Genomic DNA, 25,634 nt, shown 5'->3' on the forward strand with positions numbered 1-25,634 from the left:
CAATTGTCCACAATTTAATATACAAAAATAAATAAATAAAACGCTGATAAAAGTTCCTTGTTTATTTGTATGAAAAATATGGATAATGTAAAATTTCATCAGAAAATGCGAAGAGTCACAATTATCTATAATTGTATGTTAAAGTTATATCAGACAAAAATGTTTGGCAAAATTGCAACAACACAACACACATAAGATCTTCATAATGAATTCCCATTAGCCAGTCACCACTGATGCAAAATAGAACTACAGATGTTCTCTATCAAAGCCTGAATTGACAAAGAAAGTTGATGAACAGCATCATGGTACCAACAAAGCCAGATTGGAGAGGTTTGGTTTTGTCAACTCAAAACTAATCCTGTAACTCTGAATTTGTTCAGCTACCATCATGGTACAGGCCCCAGGTCAGTCATAGAATGTAAGTTACTATGGCAGTGAATGCCGCTAAAAGCCAAGCCACTTAGGTGGTGTCTAAAACCCAGGATTGGTGTAAACTAACCTGAAACTTACCTGGCTATCCAGCTAATCTAGCTTCATGGTACAGGCCCCTGCTTTGAAGTTTAAAGTAATCCTGAAGACCTTGAGCTGGATCAGGTGTGTTCGATTTGCAGGGGTCTCCAAATTCATTCCTGGACCCTAATCAAACACACCTGAACCAGCTAATCAAGATCTTACTAGGCATGCTAGAAACTTCCAAGCCGGTGTGTTGAGGCAAGCTGGAGGTGAACTCTGCAGGACACAGACCCTCCAGGGCAGAGTTTGGAAATCTCTGTTGATTAGTGTTGGAGAAAAACTTTGCAGAGCTGTGACCCTCCTGGAATTGAGTTTGAGACCACAGTTTTAGGACTTTTATAAAGTGTTCACTGTGTTAACCTCACCAGAGTTTGGAGAAATGTGCCCAATTGATTAAGAAAAACGTTTAAATTAAATTCAGTTAGAATTATATATATATATATATATATATATATATATATATATATGTATGTGTTATTTTATTTTTATTTTATTTTTTTCCTTGCACAGTCTGTTTCTGTTATTTGCAGTCTAACATTCATAATTTAAATGAGCAACATTATTTAAACTCGCAGGAAAGTGAAGTCTCTGAACAGATCAGTAATGGTGTTGCACCTGAAGAGGGCGCTTTCATCAGACAGTCATACATGAGAACCTCTGTGCAGCATCATCCTCTTCATCATCATCAGTCGTTCACCTGATCATCCTTCATCAGTATATCATGCAGGTGATCATCATCCACATGTGCCGCGTGTGAAAGCTGATTTGCTGTGTGTTTCTTGTGTTGTTGTGAGCAGTGGGAGGGTCAGTGCTGTGTTGTGTTGTGAGCAGTGGGAGGGTCAGTGCTGAGGGTTCATCTGGACTGACCGACTGACCGCTGGATCTGAGCTGCCGGATCTCTGCAGGAGCCGCCGAGTTTCCAGCGCACGGTAAAATTCTTTCGCATGTTTTCCAGCCTCACAGGTTAAAAGCGGTTTGTTTGGGAAGTGTGACTGTTTAGTGTCTCTCTCGCGCTCTGCTTTCATTACGACTTTCTAGATGCGCTGTAACGCGGTTCTAATAACTTTGACCAACTTATAAGTGAATGAACCCATAACGAGTGAATCGTACGTTTGTGCGTGTGTATCAGATGTGTGATATTTTACGGTTTAGTACAGTTTGGTTTTATAGTTTATAATCTTAGCTGTGATGTTGTGGATGTGGCTGATGTAAATGTTACGAATCACAGAACCGCCTAATGATGAGTAATTATATGAGTAATGATGAGATTTACTTTAAATCAGCCTGCCTGAACAGTTTTTTTTTAAATTTTGTAATTTTTATTAATTATTTTAAATGAAGTTAACGGACACAGGCATAGCTAAATATATAGTCTAAACATTATGTGTTTTATATAAAATATGTAGGCTATGTTATGAATTCTGAGTAAATGTAATCTAAACTAGTCTTGTGCAGTCAGTGTTTTACCGACCGGTCTTTGCTGCCATCAAATTAATGTTGATTTCTCTCTCAGGAAGTATCGGGTGTGGAATATTCTGGTCACTGTTCACAATATCAGCCACAACTGTTGAGTCCATCAGGAGAGACACATTCACAGCAAACCACAGTCTGAACATGAGGAGCATCACGTGTTTCATAACTGTTCTTTTGTGCCTGAAAAGCGCGACTTCAGGTAAGAAGACTGTTAATTCACTTGAAGTGCTTGACAAAGACCAACATAAATTAAATGTGCTGACCTTTCACTTAATCTCAAATAACCAGTAAATATACTGACCAACTAAACTCCCTTGAAAGAATTAGTTCTCTCAATACATTAAAGCAGCTTCACTGTTAAACACGAAAATTAGCTTCTGTTACATTCAAGCGCTCTTTCCATCCAGTTTTGTTGCTATAAAACATTTAGCTGATGTTTTTGACTCTAGAGTGTGCAGTGAGAGATATCAGAAATAAATCAAGATGATAGGTAGCTGTTTTTATTTAGGTCTATGCCCTGTAGATTATGTAGTCAAATGTGTAACAGATTTTGTAAAAAATAAATATTGAGCTACTGAAGAATCTTTGGTTCTGCATTAACATTAATTTAACCTCTGTATTTTGGGGGAAGTCATGGTCTAATGGTTAGAGAGTTGGACTCCTAACCCAAAGGTTGCTGGTTCGAGTCTCGTACCAGAAGGGATTGTAGGTGGGGGAGTGAATGTACAGCTCTCTCTCCCCCCTTCAATACCACGACTGAGGTGGTCTCAAGCAAGGCTACAAACCCCAACAAAACAAAAAAAATGCTCCGGGTGCTCTTGCTGGTGACTGAAAGCCTTTGGCGCATTGAGATTGAGTCAGTCTGTTCAGTCTGCTGTCATCCAGACGCCGCAGGTGGATTGTCTTGGTCACTGATTGCTCGATGTCTGGGTTTAAACGAAGGATCATGTTAGTGAGAATACATAAAGCTTTAGAGACACCATCATCGGGGTTCTCCTGTGCGTTTGAATGAAAGCCGACAACATTGTTTGTACTTCTGGCTTCCAGTGTGTGTCTTATGTCAGTGATCTGCTTCGCTTGTACTTTCACTTTGCATTTTACTGGAAATCCTAACTCTGCTCAGCAGTTTCTCATGCTTTTGTCACCCTTGAGAGGGTCAGTCGGTCTGTCCGTCATTAGAGAGGAAGACTACAGCCCTTTAGGTGTTTTTAAGCAGTGGGACAGAGCCCATGATGCAGTTGTTAGTGGCTGTAATCCACAGAAAAGCAGTGGATCTGACATCCTCAGGAAGAGGAACACGCAAGGGCTGTTATGTAACTACCTGATATTCCTGCCACAACACCATCATTACTGCACCACACAGACAGCATGAGAGAGAGAGAGACAGTCGGTTCCTCAGTGAATAAACACAATGATGGTAACAGAAAAAAAAAAAAAAATCCCTGTGTTAAATATGGCGTGTAGCGTTTAAATGAGGCACTTCCGCCTGCTGAAGGACCGCCGGCTGGTCTGGGTGGCAGTGAGACCCGGTGACGCGACCGCATGGAGACCGATTTCTATCTCGTGCTCGCAATTAACAATCTGTTTTTTCCCTCTTCTGACTGTGAGCTGGTTTTTTTTTTTTTTTTTTTGTTCTTGTTTTTTTTTTTCTATTTTGGTTTGATAAAATGCTTGAATTTGTGTCTGTACGTGTTGAATGATTATGTTTTGATGGAAGACCATGAAGACGAACATTTTCATAAACACTACAGTTCGAAATATTTATGAAAGAAGCTTATCTGCTAACGAAGGCTGCATTTCTTTGATCAAAAATACAGTAATATGTTTATAATTTAAACCCTTTCCTGTGTGAATGTTAAAATTTGATTTATTCCTGAATTTTCAACATCATTACTGCAGTCTTCAGTGTCACATGATCCTTCAGAAATCATTCTAATATGCTGATTTGCTGCTCAAGAAACATAAATGTTGAAAACGGTTGTGCTGCCAAATATTTTTGTGGAATCCGTGATGCATTTTATGTTTTAGGATTCTATGATTAATGATTAAAACTCTTTTGCAACATTATAAGTGTCTTTTCTGTCACTTTTGAACAATTCCGTGCAGCCTTGCTGAATAAAAGAATGAATTTGTCGTTCAGTCTTGTGTGTTCAGCAAGTATATTTTTGTACAAATTGGAACACGGAAGTGTGTGGAAGCCGCTGGAGACCTTCTGTTGTAGTGTGAACAAGAATTAAGACGAGAGAAAACATCAAAGAAACACACACTCTCACACACACACACACACACAGTCCTCAAATAAAGCCTCACACACTCGTATCCCCCATAAACCTGGAACGAGCTCTGAAAGTCTGCTGCGCTCCAGTTCTCCATATGTCCATTCAGATTAATTCTTTCAGACTTTAAAGTCTACAGATTGATCTGTTCTTGATTCCTCACATCTAGCATGTGGAAGTTTTGTGCCATTAGCAGCGTTAATAAACATTATTACATAGTGCAACACTCCCTGTCGTCCATTGGTTAGACAAACAGAGCTGTGCCGTCCAACAGAGACACCGTGTTGCGCTTTTTACTTTTAATGCTTAATCTTTAGATCTTAATATTTTCGGGCGACTGCAGAGATTGAGCAGTAGTTATCATAACATGAACAACAGCTGGTTGCAACAAACACCTTAAGGTAAGAACACCATTAGAGAGTATTTGTTCCTAATTATTGTCAACTTTTTGATTTTTGTAGTCTTAGGATTTTGACCCAAGCCCTGACACAATTTGCAGAATGTTTGCACTGATAAAAAAAAAAAAAAAAAAAAAAAAAAAAAAAATCAGATTTAAACATGGTAAAAAGGTTAAACCGAACTGGGAGAATTAAGCTCTATTGATAGAATACTGTTGTTATTATTTATAAAAAGTATACGAATTTGTTTTGTTCATTTAAATAAAGCTAAACTAAAATTATTAAAGACAACTATTAAATGAAAAATCTTCATAAACAAAAATTAAAAATATTCCTATGGCAAACTAACTGAAATAAAGTAAGCATAAATTGAAGTACTGAAATTATTAGAACTAAAAGTAAAAAAAAAATGTTTATAAAACCTCAAAATATAAATGAAAACCAAATAGATTTAATAAAAATTATTAAAGCACATGACAAAATTAAAGTAAAATGAATATAAACCCTAAAAATCTAAAAATAACACTTTTCAATAGAAAAGCAGAATCATTTCATTGTAAAATGAAATGAAAACCTTAATTTCTAAAAATCATTCTAATATGATGATTTGCTGCTTATGAAACATTCCTTTGATTCTGACTCTTTCTTTTTGATCAGTTTTAATTAATTAATATATATATATATCTCCAAACATTTGAACGATTGCATACATAATAAATGTCAGTTTGTATTTTATGTCCCTTCTAACACCAAGTTCTCTGTCTATTATCATGGCTTTGAAGTGCTACAAATAAACTCTGGACTAGAACACAGAAGACACTTAGTGGGTGGCTGTCGCTCCCCTCCCAGTGTCTCCCAGTGTTTGTCTGTGTCTCTGTCTGTCCCGAGTCCCTCAGGACGTGTCCTGTCTCTAGAGCGTCAGGTGGTCTCTCGAGCCGGCTGGCCAGCCGTAGCTTGAATCCTGAATGGCTCATTAGCGCCAGACAGAGATAGACTACAGCTCGCTGAAACTCAGAACTGTCGCACTGTCAGCGGCTGCCATGTCGTCGCTGATAAGAGCTGCATTATGAGCACTTATCACAGGTGCCTGACCCACACACTGATCTAGAATCAGCTGCTAAACTTCAGCGTTCAGAAGGGGAAATTCAGTCGTACTAAATTTTGAAGAATTTCCATGTAGATCTGTTCCACAAGTTGCCAAAAAGGGCAAAAAGTCTACTTGAAAGGAATTTGTATGTGCACTAAGTTGTACTGTACGATTCTTTGTGTGAGAAACAGATTGAAAGTAGTTTGTCAGTGAAAACCTTCCACTCTACTTTAGCTCTCAAATCTCATTTGTCTATATTCAAACATGGTGCATTGCAATAGGTCATTAAACGAGTCCTAAGAATCAGTGTTAGGCATCATCTGTCAAAGCTGGCACAACACATATTAACAAAGTTTGAATATGCTCAAGTATATGGATGAACCTTTCATTTTTGGCTGATACCCCTTAATGGGGTAGTTCACCCAAAACTCACAACAAAATAATTTACTCATCCATGTTGTTTTAAACATGTATGAGTTTCTTTCTTCTGCTGAACACAAAATAAGATAAGATACTGTGAAGAATGTGGGTAACCAAACTGTTGCTGGTAGCTATCGACTTTCATTCTATGAAAAAAATACTATGGAAGTCAATGGCTACCGGATACCATACTTTAAAATATCTACTTTTGTGCGTCAATTCTATTGAATATGTATTTAAAAAAAAAACTGTACTTGCAGAGTAGCTATAATATTAACCCTTTAACGCATACAATCTCACCGGTGGGTGTGATCAGTTTTGGCTGGTCCCTGAAGCGCACGGTCACACTGGTGTGAGTTAAAATTTCAGTGAGTCACGTTATCAACTGTAGAATTTAAATCAACTTTTGCGCTTTGGATGGCGCAGAGCCAGATCGGACGTGCTGAGCGCTTGTCATATTATCACACACAATTCAGTGTTTGAATTCAGAATGCTTATTTTACGTTTCAGATGTTTAGGAACACATAAGTACTAGTAAAACCATACAGTAACAGTAGGGGTGTCACGATTCTCCAAATCCTCGATTCGATTGCATTTTCGATTCTAAGCTCACGGTTCGATTCGATTCTCGATTTTTACATTTATTCTTTTTAAAGCACAGATTGTCATTTTTCAAACTAGACTTTTATGTAATATAATATCTGACCTTTGTTTGCAATGTACCACACTACATTGTCAAATTCAAAACTTTTATTAACAACATAATGTAACAATAACTTATATCTTTAGTCAATTGAAAACTTAAAATAAACTGCCATCCAGTTTCTCTTTTGTAAGTGCAGTCTTCTTCACAAAAGATGATATTCAAGTTCACAACAAAACAAACAAAAACAATAAAAAATGACTAAACTAACCTTCAAATATTACGATGTAGCTATTTAAAAGATTAAATCTAAAACTTGTTAAACACTTCACTGTCATTCATTTTGATATATATATGTATGTATGTGTGTGTGTGTGTGTGTGTGTGTGTGTGCATCATTACAGTCTGTAAAATGTGTATCTCTTATTACAAGACTGCAATCACTAGCAATCAGGAGAATTCCAGTTAATCAAGTATAAAAGATCTACTCTATAAACAATGCATTAAATTACATTAAAGACAAAAATAAATTAAACAAGCAAAAGAAATGATTACTCACATGTATCTGGTCCACTGATGAAGTCATGGGTCAAGTGAATTATTAATCATTTTCTAACAAGCGTCGAATACTGACTTTAGGAAAAGGGGAATAACCAATGACATTTGAGATAACAACTAAAACAGCAAGCCCCGCCCCACGACTGGGACTAACAAAAATAAAATTGTTCGCGCGAGCAGAGGTGAGATGATCGAGCGCAAGGATGTGGGGAATGAGCATGCGCGCGCGAGAGCTTGTATTGCGCGCAGAGTTTTTTTTGTCATTGATTTGTCGTCATACAACATGGGGGCGTGGCAGCATTGACGATTCCATTTTTTTATTCGAAGTTTGAGACTGTGACTTAATTTCGATCAATTTCGATTTAAAATCGAAATCGTGACACCCCTAATTAACAGCTTGTAAAATACCAGCTGATGCCTTTGGAACCGGCAATATTGATCTTTACAAATATAATCTGAATTCATGTTTTGTGAGCATATTTGTGAATATTTTGAATAAAACAGGAAAAACTAAATAAAAGTGATCCATTTGTCATACAGATCTGTTGTGGCTGCGTTGTCACATGACAAGCATGACATGTCGACATGAAAACAATAAGGCGGTACATTCTAAAATAACGGTCCCCCAGAGAAACTCAGCTAGAATATTTTAAACGTGCAAATGGGTTAATAAAACAAAAGGCCACTTAATTGCATACATTCATGATTGTTTATTAACACACTTAAGTACACTTAGGAAGTGCACTTTGTGATCGTCAAATTAAAAGTTTAAATCTTTCATTGTGCTTTTTAATTTTAAATTTTAGCAATTAATTTTAGTGTGTTATTACATTTGAAGTTGATTTATTTTTGTTAAATTGTGTTGTGCATTTTTGTTTTAAAAGGTATATGTACTAAATTGCAACTACATCATTGCAAATGTGTAATTACAAAATGATTTAAATGTATGATATACAAAATTCAATAAAAAAGGATAGTATAAGTATATTTGAATTTACCATAAATTCTTATCAGGATTTTCAACAGTACTTTAACCATATCTCAAGGACAATATAAGTAATTTACCTATAATGATGTACTTAAGTCCTACTTAAGTCCTAAAACACTCTGAAGTTCATGCATTTAATATAAAATTATAATACATTTTAATTTATTTGCAATTAACATGCAATCACATGTCTGAAAACGACACATTCAGTTAACACTTAAGTATATTATTTTAAATGTAACATGATGGGATCCATAACATCTCGACAGACTTCACAAGTAGTTACCAGAAGATGAGCTTTCATTTGATTTCAACGTGATGTGCTTATGAAACTTTCTTACAGAAGGACCGATACACCGGTTATCATACTCTGCATTTTTCACAGCCGCTGCTAATTATCTGATCATTTACTGCCAAGATGGCTAGCGGTGAAGCTAATGGTGCAGTGACGCGACCAGTATGCTGGTCCATGAATCTGAGATAGGTCACAGTCATTAGGAGCACTGGAGTGAGACGTCTGCTATCCGCCAAAGCATATGTTGTGAGAAGCTACATCAGATTTGAATGATTAGAAGCCCCTCCTGTGCACTGAGACCTGGTCGCTTCCATCTGCTTAGAGAAACCAGCTTACACACTCCGCTAAATGAGTCTTTCCTCCCCGAGTCGCCATGCTAATTATGACAGAGAAGATAGATTGGCTCTCCGTGAGATGCATCAGAAATATCTCATTATTTCCTTATTTATGTGTATCGTTTGCATGATGTAGGCATGAAATACTGCTGCTGGAACCCTTGTGATAAATGTGTTTTGTGTTGATGTATGCCTGCATCGCAGAACATCTAATATCTTTTTGCCAAGAACCTGAATCAGGGAAAGTGTAAAACTTGTGAAGTTCTTCGAAAAGAAAAGCGCAAGCAAATGCAGTAAAATCTGCAAGCAAATGCAAGTATTTAAATAGCATTTAGAGAGGGCTGAGGCAGCTTTATTTTTGAGGAGAGGAAGAAAGCACGTGTCATACTGCTATTGTGCTGCAGCCACACTGAGAGAATATGACTAACTAGCCTTGAAGTGTAAAACAGTTTGGAGGTTTGTTTGAATACTTGAGTGCATGGGCTGAGTAGAGAATCGACATCTGAAGGTTATTTAGGCCTTTAGATTTAACACTTGAACAACTTGAAGACAGGTTTAAGGTTTGAGGTGAACGTTTGGAGAACAATAAATTGTCTAAACCAACAGAAAGAAGCAGTGAGGAGAAGCAGTTTGGCAGAAAATTGACCGATCATGTTCTCAAAATCAAATCTAGTTCTGTATTGGAAAGATAGGATATGGAAACCTTTATAATCAGGATGATTGATAAATTCTTAGGTATTTGGTGTAATTTTATGCTTTTAAAGATATACAAGAAATCAAAGGAGATAAAATTAGAAATAAAAATAAGCATTCTGTGTGAAGGTAATGAAATATAAAAGTGCAAAAAATAGTACCCAGTTAATCATTTGACTGGGGAAATACCATATGCCCAAGAAAAATGTATTACTTGAAATCTATAATTTGACTTCTATTTATATTAGTTTTGTTCGTTTTGGTCCATAAACTAAGAAACAAAGTCATTAAAAAAAAGAAAAAAAGGAATCTGAGCTTACTTCAAAATGATTAAAACAGATGTCATTTGTCAATATTTGGATGTCAATAATTGGTTAGTTAAGTGTGAAAATTCTGACATACAGTACTACTCATACTATATAGTACACAAATATTCGATTTTGGACTATTTGAAATGTAAGTTCATTCAGAAAATCATTAAATGTTTTGGTTATACAGCCAATGCTGAAGTCTATGGAAGCCTGTTTTTGCCACTAAATAAAAAAAAAATAAAGCAAGGTAACTTTATCTCGCAATTCTGACTATAACTTTCAATTGCGTGTTATAAAGTCAGAATTGTAAGATATGAGCTCGCAATTCTGAGAAAAAGTCGCAATTCTAAAGGAAAACCGTACGAATTGTGAGATGAAAAAGTCGCAATTACCTAGTTTTATTTTTTATTCAGTAGCGGAAACTGGCTTCCATGGAAGTCTCTGCAACACTATAGACAGTGACACAGTGGTGAATGGAATCAACTTGAATGCATTTATTCTTTGAAATGCTTAAACACTTCCATGTGTGCTCTTTTAGAAATATTGTGATTGAAGTTCTTTATCCTTCCAGCCAATGTTGCAATGAAGTTTTTAATTATTAAATGCACAAGTCACAAAAAAAGGGATGCTCACCGTTGCATGAAATAGAGTCTAGAATAATTCACTGTGCCCTTCTGCAATAAAAATAATGTCATATTTTTTGTGCACAACACTGCAAACTTGTGAAGTGTTGCTAGACATGATCTAGGAGGTTTGGAGTGGCTAAAATGGACCGATCTGTTTTTACAGCTTTGAACGAGGCTCATGAATGTTAAGGAATCAAATTGTTTTTAGTAGGACTTTTATATTTGATAGCCCACTTTAGACATTCTACCGACTAGTAAATTTGCAAGCACGCCAACTTATTCTACTAACCCTAACCTAACGGTCCTGATCTAAAATGACTCTGATACTGCCGTCCTCTAGTTGAGGTTAGAAACATAGCAGTGTGTTCACGATCTGCCCCACACTCTTTTTTGTTTCTCTGTTTATTTCCGAAGCAATGAGACGGCCGACAGTCGGCTCCCAGAGGCTTAAACATAGACATGCCGTCTCCATGGGTCCAGCAGCCAGTGAGGCGAACCTTCCACCATGACCCGCACCGTCAATGAGACATAGATGAATCTGGGGGGATTTGTGATGTGGCGGGGCGGCTGCGGGGGTTAGAGGCCAGGGGCACCGCTGGGCTCTGCGTGCCACTGATAAGAGTTTGTTTGTCTTCCTGTGGATGGTTAGGCCTCAGTCTGCAGCCGAGGAAACGCTGGGACAATAGGTGTGCGGAGCAGCCTGTGACCTCCCTCTCTCCCGCTCTTCCTCTCCCTGTCTCTCCCCCCGTCCCCACCTCACCGTTTCTCTTCCGTCCTCGCCTGCAAAACACTTTCATCAGCCTCCTGCCCAGTCGACAGCGTCCAGCCGTCTCTGACCACTTCGTGAGCTCGATTACAATTTACAAAGATTACAAACTAAGGAGTAAAATGTACAACTAAAACAATACAAGAACACTTTCATTACTTACAAATAATACAATTATGATTACTTTTATAATACGTTTAAACACTAAAATAACTTAAAATAAATGTAAAACTTGATTAAAAACTAAAATAATAATAATAAATGACAAAAACAACAAATTTATTTTCATTTAAGTACTAAAGTAAGTCAAACACAAATATAAACTATGTACACATTAAAATAATAGTAATAAATTATAAACACACAGCAAACATATTTTATTTCAGGTAGTTGGATAGGTAATAATCAAGGTAATAATCATTTTGTTAGTTCTAAAATAAAACAAAGCCAAGAAATTAGAAAGGCTAAATTTCTGATTTTCATTTAGTTTAAATATTAACAAATATAAAACACAAACTAAAACTTTCTAGACAAATGAATAAAGAAAGAAAAACACTCAGCAATTTTTTTTTAACTGGCTGCTAGTCAACATTTCACATTTTTGTTTGTTTGAAATGTAAGCACATGAAATTAACGAAAACCTGAAACTGAATAAAAACTAAACACACAAACAAAAAAATTACTAAAAATATAATTATAAAATGTAAATATTTAACAAAATATACAACTACAAATTATAAAATAAAATTTTAAAACATATTGATATATCATACTGAAATAACAGTTCATAACTCGTAATCATAGCTACAGTAGTTCCTGCTAAACTGCCTGACCGCAGTGATTCACAATCTAGTGTAGACTGACTTTCTGTTTCTGAATGAACTTTTAGATTGATTGAGAAATGAAGAAGAATTTGCCTCTTATTCACACATGCAGTTCATTTAGCTGTAGATCTGCTTAAAATGTGTTTTTAGAACACTACGAGCTCTTTATTGTCTGAGTTTATAAACTGAAAACATGACACGTTCTGCTTGAATCTGCTGAGGAAACCAATCAGGAGGCTAAAATATGTGCTTCCTGCAGATCTATTTTTGTACCGGAAATGTCAGTGAAGGTGTTTTCCACATAATCTGCGAGGTGTTTTATGTTCCACCATAACCTTAACCGAACCAGAGCTGCTATCAGACATAACGGCTAGCTTCATTCGCATCAGTGCAGCTCCCCAGATGGTCCTCCCAATCTCTTATTATGTTCCTGACAGAAAACAGACACATTTACTGGTTAAGGAGTTAATCATAATATGGAAGCTGGCTGCAGGTTAAAGAGGATTCTGGCGCCTTTGACCTGTGACGAGACTCAGAGCCGGACATGAGCCTTTCCAGGATGCCAGTTCAACATGCCTTCTGAAAAACATCAGCTTTATCTCAGACGCTCTTGCAGTGACTCAATGCTTTTGTACAGTGTCTGCTGTTATTATGACCTTTTAAAAACAAGAAATGATAATGTGAGGAAATGCTGACATGTGGGCTTGCACAAGATCAGCTTTTGAAATTCCCTGTCAGTCATCGTTTTTGTTGACCTGTGATTTAAAGGTGAAGTCTGTTATTTATTTGACATTAGTGGTTACAGACCAAATTGTGAAAAATAAATTTCCCAAACCTTCAAATGTGAGGGGAGGATCACCAGAAGAAATTAATCCCACAGAAGTCTGCCGTCTTTGTACACGGCTGCTCAGACCTGCTGCCAGATTGTTTTTGAGCAAATCACACAAGCCGTAAATGTCATGTGACTGATCACTCAGGTGCAGCAATATCATGACAACACTGATTGGCATATCATGCCACAAGAACACACACAAACCTCTTAATCTGCTGTAAAATAATGAAATATCTGTGATAAAATGTTGCTTGCTGATGAAAAATGTTTGTATTGTGGAATACACGGTTGTACAGTTTTACACTGCAACATTTTCTGTCTTGTTTTCCAGTATAAATATATAATCTCTTAAATTGTCTTAAAGGGATAGTTCACCCAGAGATGGAAATCCTGTCATTAATTACTCATCCTCATGTCGTTCCAAACCCATAAGACTGTTGTTTATCTTTCGAAAACACAAATTAAGATACATTTGATGAAATCCGAGAGCTTTCTGACCCTCCATAGGCCGCAATGCAAATGAAACCTTCCCAGAGCCAGGAAGGTGGTAAAGACATAGTTAAAACGGTCCGTGTGACATTGTGGCAGTGTTGTAGTTGAGTCACCAACTGTCGAGTCCGAGTCGAGTCTCGAGTCCCAGTGTTCGAGTCCGAGTCCAAGTCCGAGTCACCAAAGAAGAGTCCGAGTCGAGTCCAAGTCGAGTCACCATTACCAGAGTTCGAGTCAGAGTCGAGTCTCGAGTCCCGTATTGGAAAAAGTTTTTTGAGGAAACAATAGCAACCAACTGAGTTGGTAGGCATTGAAGTCCATTATATGAAGAAAAAAATCCTGAAATGTTTCCCTTAAAAAAACATAATTTAAGAAAAAAACGCCATGGATATCCTGAATGGCATTGGGAGGAGTAAATGATTTGGAAATTTTCATTTTTGTGTGAACTAATCCTTAACACTGTATTACAGAAATACACTCTAAGTAAAAAAGAAACGTGCATTTTACAGGACACTGTGTTTTAAAGATACTTAAAACATAAAAATCAATATGATATGCCGAGAGAGAGAGTGTGTGTGTGTGAGAGAGAGAGAGAAAGAGAGAGAGAGAGAGAGCGAGAGATAGTGTGTGTGTGTGTGTGTGTGTGTGAGAGAGAGAGAGTGAGAGAGAGAGAGAGAGAGAGAGAGAGAGAGAGAGAGAGAGAGAGAGAGAGAGAGTGTGTTTGTGTGTGAGTGAACTAGTGTTTTAGCGTGAGTGCATTAGTATGTGTTCAAGTGAATGTGTCTGTGTGACGGCACGCGTCTGGTCAGAAAGCAACGTGTAACGATAAGGGCGTCTTTTGCGCCCTCAAGTTCGTTATTTCCAATGTAGGCACGCGGTATGCGTGCTCATAATGGAAGCATACAGGCGCGTCCGCATCGCATCGAGTTAAAAACATCTCAACTTTTCAGAATGCCACAAGCGCACCGCGGGTCATGTGTCAAGAACTAACCAATCAGCTTCATCCTTTCCCGCAAGTGCCCGAGCGCTTTGGAAAAAAAGTAAAGTGAAAGTAAACTGAGTGAGTCCAATTGTATATATCCTCGAGTCCGAGTCCAAGTACGAGTCATCAGTCCGCGAGTCCAAGTCGAGTCACGAGTCCAGAGAATGGAGTCTCGAGTCGGACTCGAGTCCAAAGAATAGTGACTTGAGTCGGACTCGAGTCCGAGTCCAGGACTCGAGTCCGAGTCCAGGACTCGAGTACTCCATCACTGCATTGTGGTACTCTTGTGAACCCAGATCGAAGACCAACACAAGAGAAGTCATTTATTTTTGTTTTCTTTGAACACAAAAAATATTCTCGTAGCTTTATAAAATTACGGTTGCACGACTGTTATCATGTGGACTATTTTAACGATACCTTTACTAGCTTTCTGGGCCTGGGAACATTTCAGTTGCATTGCTGTCTTTGGAGGGTCAGAAAGCAATTGGATTTCATCATCTTTGGAATAGAAATTAAGATATTATTGAACAAAGGTCTTAAGGGGTTTGGAACAAAATGAGGGTAAGTAATTAATGACATAGTTATGTGACCTTCTCTCCACTCATAACTCTAGAAATCAAACTCATCTGTTGGTGCCCCACTGCTGCATGCGTGTGTTTTCCGCTATTAAGCAATTCCTATGCAAGCCACTTTGATATTCTACCACTTGGCAAGAGCTGAGACACACTTTTTGATTGTGCAAGTGTGTGTTACTTCAGACGCAGGCTCAAGGGTCAAAATCTACAATGAAGCCTCTCTCTTGCACACACAACAAACGAGCTGCTGTGAAGGCGCTGTGATGGATGGCAGAGCATTATTTGGGTCTTGGTTCCGAGAAATATGCCCTGGATGTCTGTAGCCTTAAACATTTGGTTGCATGGGAAAGAGCCATTAATGAAACGAGATAAAGCAGCAGCTTATAGCTCATTTAACACAGAAGTGCTTAGTCAAAGCTCTGGCATTTCCGGGTCATCTCTGTGGGTCAGTGTTTACGTCCCATGAGTCTGACTGATGTATTTGAATCATTCATCTGTTGCTCATCATTATGAATGTAATCACTGATGTTCTCTCTGACAGCCCATCAGAACATGTATGATGATAAATATGTGTTTTGTGCACAATTTGATGTGGATGGTTTTTTATTTATTTTTTGATAAATAAGTAAATTTAAGGTTCATTCCAAAAATGAAATTCTGTCTTCATTTACTTATCCTCAAACCTATATCAATATGTTAATGATAACCAATCAGTTGACAGTAGCCATTGACTTCCATAGAATAAAAAAAAAAAAAAAAACACGAATTTAAGTCAATGGCTACGTTCAGCTGTTTGTTACCAACATTCTTCAAAATTATATCATCTTTTGTGCTCAACGGAATTATACAGGTTCACTTTTGGGTGATCTCTTTAAGTCTCTAGTCCACTATTGACAGTGTTCGAGTCTAGATTCAGAGTGATGGTTAGTCAGTATTGCTTTTTAAAATAAGTAACACCAGTTTGATTGACACTGAGAGGAATCAACCGTAAGAGCAGAGGTGTTGTGTGCGCTGTCTGAACATGATGCTTACTGTAGATTTAGACTAAATAGCGTAACACAATATTATAATGCATGACTTTTATAAGTAACTTCCTCCAACTCTACATCAAATGTCATACACAGCTAGCAGGTACTTTGTTTTAGAGATGTTCCGATACCCTTTTTCTCTTCCCGATACCGATTCTGATACCTAGGCTCAGGGTATCGGCCGATACCGAGTACTGACCCGATACCTGGGTGTGTATCTGTATATACAACTGTATATACTACTAGCCCTGTGTAAATTGCTAGAATTATTGTATGGTGTGCTTCAGACTTATCCCTTAATAAAACGAACAAATACATGGTGAACTACTGTATTTATTACAGTATTTTTATTGTCTGACATGAATTTGACAGTAATTTGTCAATTTACTCACATCAAACCGAACATTTATTTTGATGGGTTGCCATGAAGATCTTTGAGTGTCTGTGTTTATGATATGACAGTTTTCTCAAATGAAACGGTAAATTCTCATGAAGTGACGGTTTATGCGTTCGTGTCCTCATATAGTGACACACTGCAGAGACTACAAAACAGCGAGCTCCCGCACATCTGCACCCGTCACCCACAGAGATGTACAATTTGCAGGAGTAATATTAAATATTATTTTGCAGTTTAATATTCACAGACACTAGTATATACACGGAAGCGACTGAACGCAGCTGTGGGTACCGAATATACTCGGGACTCGGTAACTTACTACTGGTACTACAGAGATGCTAGTATCATCACATTTTAACTTTATTTTATATTTTCAGCACTAACTTGGTAGTGATATGCCAGTACTTGTGGCATCCCTAGTCGCCGTTTTACTGTCTGGTTGGTCCAGTCTGAAATACTGCTAAACAGCGGACATACTGCTAACCACTGATCTATAATATAGAAGCGGCTTCACTGTCTGTTGGTAGTTTAGAACACGATCAGCGATCCAGTCATATATAGATCAGTGCTGATAACGTGTTTTCATTTCTTCTTCACTGCTCTAAACAGGGGTTGCTTGTGGCAATACAGCAGAACTTACTGTGTTTGCAATGCATTCTGAGCAGGGAAGAAGCTAGGGCAAAGCTAGCGGTCATAACTAGGTCTTGTTTAAGAAAATGTTATCGGATCGGTATATGGGTTCATGTACTCGCTTATGCCAGAATTTATTGTGGTATCGGTGATATTTCCGATACTAGAATCGGAACAGCTCTACTTTGTTTTAAGTATGTTTAGATATTTTTACTGTAAATCAATTTTAGAATTGTAAAATAACTATTTCCTATGTGAATATTGTAATATATTGCATACTGATTTGCTGCTAAAGAAACATTTCTGATTAATCAATGTTGAAAACAGTTAAGCTGCCGATATTTTTTTTTTATTTTTTTATGGAAACTGACATTTTAATTTTCTGAATTATTTGATGCATAGCTAGCATTTAGAACAACATTTAAATCTTTTGTAAATGTTTTTAATGTCTTTTTTTATCAATTTAATATATCCTTGATAAATAAAAGTATTACTTTCTTAAAAATAATAAATAAATAAATCTTAAAGACCTTTTTAAACATTCTAAGTGTGTGTGTGTGTGTGTGTGTGTGTGTGTGTGTGTGTGTGTGTGTACATATACAATAATAGCCATTTCCACCATGTTATTTGGAGAACAACATTCGTGTGTGTATATAAATATATGTGTGTGTGTGTGTGTGTGTGTGTGTGTGTGTGTGTGTATGTGTGTATATATATATATATATATATATATATATATATATATATATATATATATATATATATATATATATATATATATATATATATATATATAATTTTTTCTGTGATTTTATATATTGCGATATGAAATCTAATCAAATTTTGTCTTACAAACAAAAATGGGGCGAGCACACTTACATTCTCATTTTAAATGATTTAAACATTAGAGAATTATTAAATTAGAGTAAATTATTTGTTTGTTACTTTAGGACCTGGTTTGAATTGTTAACATATGAACTAACATGAACTTACCACGAGCAATACTTTTGTTACTATATGTATTAATCTTTGTTTATCTTAGTTTATAAAAAAACAGCTGTTCATTGTTTGGTAATGTTACTTCACAGTGCATTAACTATGTTAACAAATACTGTACAACTTTTGATTTCAACAATGAAGGCTATAGCCTAAATGTTGAAATTACCAATGTTGTAGAAGTGCAGTTTAGTAATAGTAAATGTTAAATAATGTAGTTAAATAGTTTAATAAATAGAACATTATTGTAAAGTGTTACAGATTTTATTTTATTTTTTTACACCAATTCAGACGTCTCGTGAGTTCAGTGTTGGACAGGTCAGTTGTTAAAAACCATTCATTTAATTGAATCAAAATAATCATTAGTTCGCGAACCAGACGTGTACGGCGCACGTTGTGTAATTATCTCTGCAGTTTAGGATATCGCACAAGATTTGACAACACAGAAAACATTTCATAACTGGATAGTTTTTTTTTGACTCCGTGTCAATTGATTTTGATTAATATGCGTGAGGGACAGAGAGCAAGACACCGCTCGTGTTGTTTGAAGTCTGTGAAGGGGAGCGTGTGCGCAACAATAGCAGTGTTTCAGCATCATACTGTATTTCTTGTTTACAGCTAATGGCATCGGTGCTGATCTGACATCAGGAAACGGCTTTGATTATTTAGCTCTCTTAGTAATGTGCATTCATCTGTGAGATCAGCCTGGTTCGGCCTGATTCAGTTCTGCTGCTCGGGAACTGAAGAGGAAGGACGTACTTTATTCTGGAGATGATTTATTATTCCCCAGGGCTGCAGATGAAGAACATGCATGATTTCAATAACTCTCTGACTTTAATTCTCTGTAGATTCCAGTGTGATCTGTGAGCTTAAGGATGTATCCGGAAACAGAAACGATTGGATCGTCCTGCAGGAAATGTATCTGGGATGCTGGACGAACTTCACCAGCCTGAACGGGACAAAAGTCCACATCCTCAAGCTACTGTCCTCAACTGTAAGTCAGCATGAGCATTGTTCAACATCCTCATCACTGTGTGCTCCATAGTGCTCTATGAAATCTTTCATCTTTTATTTATTTTTGTTTTAAATCCATTTTAATGGTTAAATAAAATTTTAGTCATCAAAAAACTTGCCTGACTTTTTTTTTTTTTTTACGGTTAAATTAAATTTGATTAATCAAAAAGCATAACAATTTAATTGCATTTTATACAATTTAACCACAATATATTAAACGTTTAACCAAAGTATTTTATTAGGGCCTAATTTATTTTCCAAATTGCATTTTATTTATTTGCAAATTCTGCTTTCGGTATTTTTTTTTTCTTCTATTTTATGGTATAATTACATTTTAATTATTTAACCTTTTAACTATTCTTACAATACCTTCTATTTTTTTTTTTTTTTTTTGGCAAACAAAGTAATAGCTGCACAACAGAAAATAGCTTTTAATAATTTAATAATTTATTATTACTTTGAAGTACAGTAATACAATAATAACAATACAATCTTTGTACATTAATACAATTTGTCACTTTTTTCTTTTTTTTTTATGTATAACCTAACTTTTTTTGGGGGGAGGGGCCTCTTTGAGTCTCACCAAAACCAACAAAAAACGTCCTAGTTTAATCATAGTTTGCTTAAGTTTATCTGCACAGTGAGTAGCAGATGACCAGCACTCCGGGATTTCCAGTATTACAGTCAAACACGTCAGTCGGGTTTCTCCACGTGTGGTTGAGAAAGACCGACACAGACCATTAGTGATGATGTAACTTGTGCTTGATTACTATTTAAATGCACTTGTGTTGATTAGATGATTAATTATCAGCATCTGACAGCTTGAGAGTAAATGGCTTCACAGCATGAGGATGCTGAGAGTGATTTTAAGATGATAACCCACTGGAAATGTGGATGTCTCTTCATCTGTGCTGGATGAGTCAATGAATCACAGGTCTTGAGAGCTGTGGAATTGTCCCGTCCTTACACTTCAGTGGGAAATTCAACATGGTTTTCTCGTGATTTGCAGGAGAAAGACAAACATATGTTCTATTACTACTCTTGAGGAATTTTGTAGTGCAAAGAAAGTGTGTTTCTGGTGATGAAAGCAGCCCTTTTTATGAAAGAAAAAAGGGGTCATATGATGTGATTGAAATTTATGAAGTGTTACAAGCTTGTGGTGCATGAAGAAGATCTGTAAAGTTGCAAAGACTAAAGTCTCAAATCCAAAGAGATATTCTTTATCAAAGTTAAGATTTGTCTATGCCCTCATAAAATGGATCATTCTAACACGTCCTCACATCTACGGCATGTAGAAAAAAAATAAAAAATGTGTTATAAAAGTGTTATAAATAAATAAATGCTTAAAAAAATACAACTTGCAATAATTTCAAATTAAGTTGAAAGTACATTTTAAATCATGATATTAATATTTTGTCATGTTTTAAAGTACACTTATTTTTATGTTGACTAAATACTGAAGCACATGTAAAACACTTGATTAATTTTTACTTTAGTGTGTTATTTGATTTTACATTTAAATCAATTTAAAATGTACTAAATTGCAACTTCATCATTACATATGTGTAATTACAAATATATTTGAATACATGCAAGTTTCAACGGATATTAAAACATTTTATTTGATCATAAATGCTTGCCAGTACATTCAACAGTACTTTAACCATATGTCATAAACAATAGTAGTAATTATTAAACTGCATATAAAGATGAACTTAAGTCCTACTTAATTGGGTCAAAGGTCAGCTAATTAATATGTAAACGTACTCTGTTGCGACCGTAACCTCGGTTCCCTCAGATACGGAACGAGTACCGCGTATGGGGAAAAGCTCCTTTTTTCCTCAGTACTGAAGCCTTTTTTCAATAACGCAGTGTAACTTCACTGCCATTGGTTTAATCTGTAATCTGAGCGCCGCCTTTTGTGAGACTTATCCCTTTAAAGTGTGCAAACACACACATTGAAGGCAGAATGAAGCAGGCAGTGCTGGAGTGGGCGGAGCTGCAGGCATTATTGATGTCACTGTCTGGCAGTGCTCCAGTCACGCTGGCTGAGAGCCGAGTCTGGGATACTGGAGCCGACCCGGGTCAAGAGGAGAGCCGAAGAATAACGGGAAGCTGTTATGCATCAGCAAAGCCCTGTATAAAAAGTGCTCTTGAGAAGAGAAAAAAAGAAAAAGAAAAAAATGAGCAAAAGGAAAACAATTGTATCTTGAAAGTACAGGAACAAAAATAGCAGGGGCGAGTGATCAGGCACCGCGGTGGACATTGTTTGACCCAAACGGACAGCGATGGATTATGGGAGCTCTGCGATTCTGTAAACACCACTGAGGATTGCTGCAATTATTAAGATGACTGGATTGTTTCCTTCAGCATGCAGTTTCCATATTAAATATAGAAGGCGCGTCAGAAGACGACAACACAAGATGTGGAAATCAAAATAAAGCTGTTTGCTATGAAATTGCACCTCACGTCACAGATTCACATTCATGGTTTATATGAGATTTTAATTAACACACTTAATTAACGATTATTCTAATAATAGAATGAATATTCAAAAAAATTTGATAAACCTCCAAGATGTTTTTACTGAATGATGTAATGTATTTTTAATTAAGGTTGTTAATTTTTAGGGCTTTTTATTAATACATTAATTTATCGTTAAATTGATCGAAAGTGACATTACAAAATTTACATAATAAAAATAATCAATATTTAATTATTTTTGTGTATTTAAATTTATTTTACTTAGTTCTAAAACATTTTTTTTCTTCTTTTCTTTTGGACTGAATCAATGAAACAACTGCTGACTGCAATGATAGAGCTTGGAAAAGCCAAGACAATTTTTAATATAACACCGACTGGATGCGTCTGAAAGAAGGAGGTTATAAACACCTAGGATGCCTTTGTGTTGAGTTAAACACAGTCTAATTTTCATTTTTAGGTGAATTAACCATTTAAGAGTGAGAGAGATCATATTGGTTATTTTCTTTCCTATGGGTATTTACTCACATCTCCTAAAAGTGTGATTCTCACTCCTCTGCTGAAAGCCTACAGGCACTGGTCTCTGATCAGCAGAGGAAATGAAAGCAGCATCTAGCAGCCATTCTTTTGTATTTGCTCATTCGTGCTCATGGATGTCTGACAACTCTCCTCCACTGAGACTAATTAATGTTCGTCAATCTCACACTCACCGATGATGTTTCACAGACACACTCCACACACAGTACTGTAGATTAAACCTGGTGAGTAAAAACAGGGATCTACTGGGAACATTTGAACATGAATCGTGCTGTTGAACAACAGCAATCACTGCTTGCTTTTTTTCTGATGAGACTTTAAAACATTATACACATTCATAACATTTAACACATTTCAGAGTAAAGCCAGTTTTCAGACAATTTTAGATTTGTGTGTGAAGTCGGTCATTAAAAAACAGACTGTAGTGAGAAAGACACATGATGAATGTTAATATAATTGCATTTCTTCTCAAATAATTTGCATTCTCTCACAAACTATTGTTTTCGTTCACTAAACTTTTGCTTTTTCTCAAAGAAGTATTGCATTCGTTCACAGAATTGGCATTCTTTCGCAAACCGTTTGTTTTCTCAAAACAATATTGTCTGTTTGAAAAACATCTGTGTTCTCTTGTACGATAATTGCATGTTAGCAACATTCACGTTTCTACAAAAAAATATTGTGCTTATTTTCAAAACATTTGCGATCTCTCACCAAACTATTGCATTCATTCACAAAAGTTTTGTGTTCTCCCAAATAAATTGTTTGCTTGGGAAACATTTGCATACTCTTGTAAAACTATTGCATTCTTTACCAGATTTATTGCATTTGTTTGCACAAAGTATACAATATAATATATATGAGGTGCACAGTGTCAAACACACAACTTCAAAACCCTTAAACATGAAAACAAACAAGACACAGGTGAACACAATGGGAACAAAGGTAACCGTTTCAAAGTGGCCTGTAGCATAAAGTGAGATGAACCCAGAGTTGCAGAGTAAGTTAAGATCAAGATCAGGTGTTGCACAATGCTCGGTATAAACATTTTCTGTCAACTCTGGTTTGATCCAGAGTTTGTGAGGTGCAAGCACCTGGAAGTGTGACACGTGCAGCAAACTGCCAATCACACAGAACATGGAAAACATCAGTTTGATTGACTTCTCGTGCAATTCACTTCTCTGTTGAAGATGAAGAGATTGTTAAAAAATACCATGAATTGAAACCCATTTACAAGGCAGGAAAAAATACTGCTGCAGTGAAAGTTTGAGAAGGCAGCTACTGACTATATCAATTCAAATGAATCAACTGAGTTTAAATAATTGATATTACAAGGAGCTCAAAAGAAAACAATCATCATCCATTCAAATATCTTTATATGCAAAATCTTGTATTTATATTGTGACGAGTGGAGCGGGGCCAAAAGCCATGGGAACGGAGCGATGCCGGTGGAGTGATTAAAATTGAGGGACACCTGTGACACACACTGGTCTCGACGACAGTGAAGGACGAGAGAGGACCAATCCTGTGTTTTATTTTGTGTTTGTTTTTATTTTGTGTTTGGATTATATTTCTGCATGACAGTCGTCCGCGAGGGGCTGTCATGCTGTTTTGTCTTTATTTTGGTATTACAATTTGATTTGAATGTTCGCCGGTTCCCGCCTCCTTTTTCCTGCAATTATGAAGTTTGTGAAGTGTAACACCAAAAAAAAAAAAAAAAACCCAGGCCTGGTCCTCTCTCATCCTTCACTCTCGATGCTCCTATTTTGTATCCTTCCATTCTACCCCTTTGGACTCGAGACCGGTGAGTGTCACAGGTGTCCCTCATTTTCAATCTCTCCACCGGCCTCACTCCGTTCCAAAGGCTTTTTGCCCCGACCCATTTGACACATATATGTATATAGCCTTTCAATTTAATATTTAAATCATATAATTGTATGAATCGGACATAATTATATGTATATAATAAACAATTAGCAGAAAAAGATTTGTCTCTAAAAATGTATCACTTTTTAACATTAATTTGTAATGAGAAATAAAGGGGGGTGGCTTTATTGCGTCAGATATGTTACTTATGTTCAGAGCTGATTGATCTAGCTTTGTTTTGTGATCTCTAATTCAGAACATAACCTGCTCGGGAGCAGGGTAGCAAAAGTGTTGAAACCTGCTCAAAACCAACCCATCTTCTTGAGCCCTAAATCTCAAGAATTTGCTCAAACTAAATGCAAACTTCCTAGGGTAAAAATAGAAACTCTCTTTTTGCTATAGGCTACAGGAGCTAAACAGAGGAAGGAAACACGGGAACCAAAGTTAACACAACTTAAGAATCCACAAACATAACACAATCATTACACATCTATCTCCTATATCAGTTTAGCATCAGCATGCCGATTTCATATACACACAGAGTTTGCCCTTTATTAGCCGCATGCTGTCGCCTCCCCAACGGCTTGTTGATGGTAGCCACTGTCAGCAAACGACAGCATGTGAGAGTCAAGCACAGCGGAGTATGTGTGTTGAACATAAAATACTGCTGGACTGACCACCGAGAGCCTTGATTAGCTCAGCAGAGGGATGGTGTGGTGCTGAGCTCTTTCTGATCCTCTGCGGCCAATGGGGGGTGAATCCTCGTGGAAACCCTGCAGGTGAATGCAGGCCATTGGATAAAAGTCATGAAGATACAGTGTTTGCCTCTCTGGACAACTGCTTCAAACGGAGCGCTGAGCTGCTGAAAGGACAGATGACAGACAGGTCAACAGATTATGATCTGAAAGATTCACTTTTGACCGCACGTCTGTCTTAATTATGCTTTTAAACAGGTGGAGTTTTCCTGAAGTATTAGAAGATCAGTAGAAGCCAGCATGTGCCTCCTATCAGCAGCTGAACTGGTCACAGAAAAGCACTTTTTGTCTTTTATGATTATTGTTACTTGAGATACTGGGGAGCTGCTACAATGGACATTGTGATAAACAAACAAACAAACAAACCTTGAGATGGTTTTCATTAATTTTGCGCAAAAATTAAAGTACTCCTCCAAGAAACATTTGCATTATCTGACAAAATATTATGTTCCCCCTAGAAAAAAGAGAAGGAAAAACACTTGCAAAACCTAAGCATTAGCGTTCATTCAAAAAAAAAAAAAAAAAAAAGCATTCTCTCGCATAGGTGTTGCATTTCATCGCAAAACATTTGCGTTCTCTTGCAAAACTTTGTCATCAAAACATTTGTGGTCGCTTTCAAAAATATTGCATTTATTCAAAAAACATTTGCTTTTATTTGCAGAATGATTTCGTCTGTTTGCAAAACATTTGCATTCTCTTACAAAACTACTCTGATCATTAACAAAACATTGGTGTTTTACCTAAAAAGTTTTGCATTTATTCACAAAACATGCATTCTCTTGCAAAACTATTGCTTTTGTTCGCAACATTTGTTTCCAAACAACTCATCAAATACTCTACAAATACAGA

At 36.6% G+C, this 25,634-nt stretch overlaps 1 protein-coding gene across 1 annotated transcript in view; it reads left to right on the forward strand.

The window, feature by feature from the left end:
- The first annotated feature begins 1,193 nt into the window (after positions 1–1,193).
- LOC113086831 (endoglin-like) overlaps positions 1,194–25,634 on the forward strand; it is a 48,487-nt gene continuing 24,046 nt past the window's right edge. The window contains exons 1-3 of the mRNA XM_026255511.1: positions 1,194–1,442; positions 2,027–2,185; positions 18,984–19,129. Coding sequence (XP_026111296.1) covers positions 2,128–2,185; positions 18,984–19,129 — 204 coding nt within the window. The 5' untranslated portion in view covers positions 1,194–1,442; positions 2,027–2,127. The remainder of the gene's footprint in view (positions 1,443–2,026; positions 2,186–18,983; positions 19,130–25,634) is intronic.

The sequence above is a fragment of the Carassius auratus genome, chromosome 5, assembly GCF_003368295.1.
Source record: "Carassius auratus strain Wakin chromosome 5, ASM336829v1, whole genome shotgun sequence".
Taxonomy (NCBI): Eukaryota; Metazoa; Chordata; class Actinopteri; order Cypriniformes; family Cyprinidae; genus Carassius; species Carassius auratus.